Below are 6,260 nucleotides of genomic sequence, written 5' to 3'. Positions count from 1 at the left end.
AGTCTAGTATTCGATTCGTATTCGATTCTGATGAATCGATTTCTTCTCCCGAAAAAAAACTAGAAGGTTAGGAAGGCTATTAACATCTCCAAATGGCTCAACGGACCTCTGCCATTGACTTGTACAAGAATTCAGCAGGTTTTAGACCCATCGGAAGCCCCCACACACAGGCAGATAAGCTTCCCAAATGGTCTAAAGGAACAATATTGTCAGCGTTAATCTGTATGGCCACCTTAAGAGAAAAAACAAATATACAATATCCCAAATAAGGATTGAATGCTTGACATTTCTTCTAAAAAGAACAAATAATTACAAAATTATTATAGATTTAAAAAGTGAGCAACCCAGGACACTTGTCAGCTGTGCTCTCATACATTTCTATGGAACTTGCTTAATACATGGACAAGAAAAATACAATGAAACTCAGGAATAAACAAAGGAAAAGAATATCAAAATGTGCTTAGTTCGTCTAAAAGTTACTCTGAGCTGAACGGATTATTCAATGCAAAGCTGTAAAAGGTGATTTTAAACACTTTTTCTGAAATGTGATTATTTTGCATTCACATGAGTAATCTTCTTTGCACCAATCAAAAACTGATCTCAAAGTTATTCCAATCTGAATCTGTTTAAAAAAAAAAAAAAGCTTTCCAATCAAGAAATTATACTTTTGGAGGAAATTTCTCAAATCCCAGAAAGTCTTGAAAAAACTTCAAGTTTTCGAGAACCAAATTTCAAATTCCCAAAATTTAATTATCTGATTCCCATTGATTTCAGTGGTATCTTGGTAGATCGGAACAGATGAGATAACATTTCCGATCGATTAGGTTTGTTAGATAAAAAACCATGAAATCTTGGATCGTGAGATCACAAAAACTCGATTCGCTTCTAGCGGCAAAGCATTTGTTTATTAAACGTCAATTTCTGACTTCAACCTTTGATAAACACATCCCTTGGAGTTTGAGTTTTACCCCTATTTGAAGAACAGTAGAGGTCTACCCTCAGATGAAGGGTTGTCTAGGCGTATTTAGCCAATTTCAGTGGTATCTTGGTAGATTGGAACAGATGAGATAACATTTCCGATCGATTAGGTTTGTTGTTAGATGATAAACCATGAAATCTGGGATTTCAGGATCACAAAAACTTGATTCACTACTAGCGGCAAAGCATTCGTTTATTAAACGCCAATTTCTGACTTCAAACTTTGATAAACACATCCCTTGGAGTTTGAGTTTTAACCCTATTTGAAGAACAGTAGAGGACTACCCTCAGATGAAGGGTTGTCTAGGCCTATTTAGCCAATGCCTTCAATCATGTTTTTGAGGGCTTTATATGTGCATTTTATTCATGCATTAAACCAGAAAGAATCTGATTGCAAAGAATGCGTCGGGAAGACACATACTCCAATGGATGCGAAACGTGTTTCAGCTATATAAATAAATGATGATGATCTATATAAAAAGTTACAAAACCTATGGATTTATAGTAACGAACTACATGGCTATGTATACAACCTGCCTCGTTTAAGTTCACACTTCAAAGGTGTACGTGTAGAATTTTAGCACTGTACTGAAATCGGTTTTGGAAAGAAGGGGAATTTTTGCCGAATTTTTGTAGAGCAGCACATTGTATCATGCACATTAAATAAAAGGAAAAATATTATTTTGCAGCCGTTTTGATATTTTCATATAAAAATAAATGCTTAAATTGGATCTTCTTCTCCGTTCCCAAGCTTTTTTATATTGTTAAAAATAAAATATTGCTTCCCTTGAATGTCAATCTCTCCATTGACATCTCTCCCGCCATTCAGCAGGTGCAACGCTGGAAGGGCTGAATGGGGTTTGGGTGTTTCAGATCTCGGCTCTAAAAGCAAATCAGGTTTCAAAGTGGCAAGTTTATGTTTGCTCGTCAGTGGTGCATTTATCAGTCATTTGCTTGCAGAAATCAGTTATACCAGTCTGGCTATTATTACTGGCTGATGCAATGCTTTCGGTGGCGGCAGTTTGTACTGGAAGAACGCCGTTACAGACATCGGGTTTTCGGCCTGTCTCCATAGTGGGTAATCCTTCTGCAAACTCATGGCACGCCTGCAACATGGAGTCACATTGAAGAAGCATTTTATCCTTTTCCATGATTAAAAAGGAGAAGGGACACTCGGTGCTGGAATATTTTGAGAGGATTTGCATTTGCTCCCGGCTCAGGGCAGCTTCTCCACATACCTGCTGGCAAAGTCCAGTCAGATTTTGCTTGGTCTCTCCCAAAGTGGTTAATATCTGGTCCCTCTCTTTCAGCAAGTGAACCTTTTCGTTTTGCTACAGAAAATAATAATAGTATTAAAAATAGATGTAAATAAATGATGATGATATTAAAGGAGAAGGAAAGTATTATTCCACTTGGAGGTGCCAAATGTTAAGCACACCCAAGTGATTGTATTTACTTACCTGAAACCCCGGGCCAGTGCACCTATTAGGACAAATTTTTTGTGTACAACCATGCTCTCAAACACAAGATAAGTCATATTAGATGATTTGTCAGAATTAAAGGTGCTGTTCGTCTTTAAATGAACTTTTAGTATGATGTAGAGCAGGGATCAGGAACCTTGGCTCTCCAGCTGTTAAGGAACTACAAGTCCCACAATGCAATAATGGAGCCTTTTAAAGGAGTCTAAAGGCAAATGCATTGTGGGACTTGTAGTTCCTTAACAGCTGGAGAGCCAAGGTTCCTGATCCCTGAATTGTAGAGAGTGATATTCTGAGACAATTTGCAACTGGTTTTCATTTTTTATTATCAAAGGTTTTTGAGTTATTTAGCTTTTTATTCAGCAGCTCTCCCGTTTGCAAGTTCAGCAATCTGTTTGCTAGGGTCAAAATTACTCTAGCAACCATGCATTGATTTGAATAAGAGACTGGGATATGAATTGGAGCGTAGCAAAGAAAAGTAGCAATAACAATACATTTGTAGCCTTACAGAGCATTTGTCAGTGACCCCCATTTGAAAGCTGGAAAGAGTCAGAAGACAAAGGCAAATAATGAAAAAAACTATAGAAAATAAATAATGAAGACCAGTGGAAAAGTTGCTTAGAATTGGCCATTCTATAACATACTAAAAGTGAACATAAAGGTGAACCACCCATTTAAATATTTGTGGCTTGTTTCTGGAAAAGCACAGGTCACAAAATGTGAAATTGTTCCAATTCCATTAGAATATGCAGGATCGTGATTATGAATGGAATCCAGGGCCGCTATCAGGGGGGCACTGGGGGGACCATTGTCCCAGGCCCGATGGCTTCTATATATTAAGGGAATTTGCAATTTGCCACTATTTTCTATAAAAATATTTCACGTTTCTACTTTCTACCCAATAGATCAGGATATCAAGATAGATTTAATGTCAGATACTAGACTTGAAACTAGAAGGTCCAATCAGTCACTATCTAATGATGGGGAATTAAAAAAAGTAAAAAAAAAAATAAATCACACAGAAAGAGAAAGAAAACACAAGTTTCCAGAACCTCTATATATAATAAGAACACTAACAGCATACCAAAAAAAAGGCAGACAACCTTCATGTAGGGTTGCCAACTTTTCTGAAAAATTTTACCGGCCGGTGGGGGCAGGAACAAAAGGGTCTGTGATGCAAAAGGGGGTGGAGCCATGTACAGTGATGTAAAAGGGGGCGAAGCAACATTGCGCGATGGCCAGAAGGCTGAAAAAAAGTTCTGAGCGAATTGGGGGCCGGCCAAGGGCTTTTTTTTTTTTTAAGAGTATTACCAATTTATTATACGGTAAATTTGTAATACCGGCCCCTGCCTTGTCAGGTGTTTCACCAGATAGGCCGGTAAAATATCTGCAACCCTACCTTCAATTGAAATCTGTACAATCTGGCACGGATTCCTTTCTTGGGCCGCAGGGTCCTAGCGCCTGCTAACATCATGTCGCAGGGTCCTATTGCCCACTGGAGATTAGCGCTTTTTAGAATGCGGGGGCCATTTTCTTCACTTGGGTATTCTTCGTGAAGTGAGCAGCATATCAGCGCATGCGCAGTTGGAGCAGTGTTTTGGTTCGTTACAACTGCGAAAGCTCCGGAAGTGACGAAAATTGCCGAAGGGAAGGAAGAATATCTGAATAATACTGAAATGCCAGAAGATGGCGTCTGTGAGCTCCGCTGTGCTGACTCTGCATGCGCTGTCCGTAATGCTACAGGGGACATAATTCTGGGGTAACACTTAGCAGGGGGGAGGCAGGGAGGGGGCCAATGGGGACTTTTGCCTAAAGGGGGGTTGAATTCTCCTTTAAACATCTTCTTTGAATGACCCCCTATGTCTAGAATAGTTTTCTCAGAGTAACAACTACACACACAACAAGAATATCTCCTTTATTATAAATCGAATGGAGTAGCTGAATACCCACATAAAAACTATATACAAGATATCTATTAAAGGAAAACTATACCCCCAAATTGAATACTTAAGCAACAGATAGTTTATATCAAATTGAATAACATATTAAAGAATCTTACCAAACTGGAATATATATTTACATAAATCTTGCCCTTTTACATCTCTTGCCTTGAACCACCATTTCGTGACTCTATCTGTGCTGCCTGAGAGATCACCTGACCAGAAATACTACAACACTAACTGTAACAGGAAGAAGTGAGGAAGCAAAAGGCAGAACTCCGTCTGTTAATTGGCTCATGTGACCTTACATGTGGTTTGTATGTGTACACAGTGAATCTTACGATCTCAGGGGGCGGCCCTTATTTTTTAAAATGGCAATTTTCTATTTATGATTACCCAATGGCACATACTACTAAAAAAGTATATTATTATGATAATGGTTCATTAACATGAAGCAGGGTTATACGCATGAGCTGCTTTACTCAGTATCTTTTATTAGAGACCTACATTGTTTGGGGGGTATAGTTTTCCTTTAAATGAACGAGCACATACAGTACCAGAGGCATTTCACTAGTACAGAACAGCAACACATACCAGTTTCCGGATTTCAAACTCCAGGTCCTGGATGCAATCCAGTTTCCTCTTGCGACATCTCTGCGCAGCTACACGATTTTTACTTCTCCGGCGTATGTCGTGAATACAGTCCAACTGCTCCGCGGTGAGACTGTGCCTTTTAATCAGTGCTTGGAAGTCATATCGGGAAAGGGAAATGATCTTTTGCGCCTTGAATGGCAGTTTTTCCTGGAACAGATCACAAAATTTAGCAAAGAAATTTGAATACGAGACCCTATGACTCAATTCATTTCAATGAACTTATCAATGACAATTAAAGCATCATTTAGTCACAACATACCAATGTAATTACCAATGTAATTGAATATATACAGTTGTGTACAGAATAATAGCAGTTCGACATCACTAACCTCTTTTTGGTAGAAATTATATTTCTACATGGCAAATAACTTACTAGTAGTAGTAGAAGAGTAATAGAAAACCAATAGACCCTACAATCATGCCATGCTGCTGATTCTGTGCAGGGTCAGCTTAGACCTGCTCCACTGATCAGCCACCCCCCCCCCTTAAGAAACAGCTGAAGTGCCACAATGTGTGGCCAGCATTTGCACATGCGTGTGGGTGCCGGTTTTCACACATGCGTGCAGGGTTCCGGCATTTGTGCATACGTGTGGGATTCTGTGTGGGATTAAGTTTGCTAGTCGGGATGGGCCCCCGGGACTTCTTAGAGGGCCCTTGGTGTCACAGCCCTGGTAGACCCCCAGTCTGACCCCGATTCCGTGTAACTGATCATTATTTGATGTTTTTTAAAAATAATAGCAGTTTTCTCTGTCAAGGATTAGGTAGGGGGCGCTGTGGAGGCTGATGAGGGAAGGGTGAGTCCTTGAGGCAGGGGCTGTATGTGCCAAAGGGAACACGACAAGAAAGATCTCCCCGAAAAGCCTTCCCGCTGCCTAGAATGTAAATTGCCATCGGAGATGGCACTTGGAGCACTTTGTTTTCCGAAGTCGCCTCAAGGAAACTTCTGGCGATGTCGGAAAACAAAACTTTCCGAGTGCCATCCCAACGGCAATTTACATTCTAGCCAGTGGGAAGGCTTTCCGTGAAGATTAGTCGCCCGAGGGCGGAATATTAGCGTCTGTCACCACTCTTAAAGGAGAAGGAATGCCTTATTCCGATTGCGGGTGGCAAATGTTAGGCCCCCCAAGAGATTGTATTTTCTTACCTGAAACCCCGGGCCAGTGCTCCTATCAGCATAAAATTGCACGACCGGGGTTATACCAGCGAGCAC

The 6,260-nt window shown here is 40.2% G+C and overlaps 1 protein-coding gene across 3 annotated transcripts in view; it reads right to left on the bottom strand.

The window, feature by feature from the left end:
* Positions 1-266: 266 nt before the first annotated feature.
* bach1.S (BTB and CNC homology 1, basic leucine zipper transcription factor 1 S homeolog) overlaps positions 267-6,260 on the bottom strand; it is a 28,356-nt gene continuing 22,362 nt past the window's right edge. For all 3 annotated transcript variants that reach the window (XM_041583388.1, XM_041583389.1, XM_041583390.1), the window contains 2 exons: positions 4,991-5,197; positions 267-2,309 (listed from right to left, as the gene is read on the bottom strand). In XM_041583388.1, the coding sequence (XP_041439322.1) occupies positions 1,893-2,309; positions 4,991-5,197 (624 nt within the window). In that variant the 3' untranslated portion in view covers positions 267-1,892. The remainder of the gene's footprint in view (positions 2,310-4,990; positions 5,198-6,260) is intronic.

This window comes from Xenopus laevis, chromosome 2S (genome assembly GCF_017654675.1).
Source record: "Xenopus laevis strain J_2021 chromosome 2S, Xenopus_laevis_v10.1, whole genome shotgun sequence".
Classification (NCBI taxonomy): domain Eukaryota; kingdom Metazoa; phylum Chordata; class Amphibia; order Anura; family Pipidae; genus Xenopus; species Xenopus laevis.
This window is presented reverse-complemented; position numbering and strand designations above follow the sequence as displayed.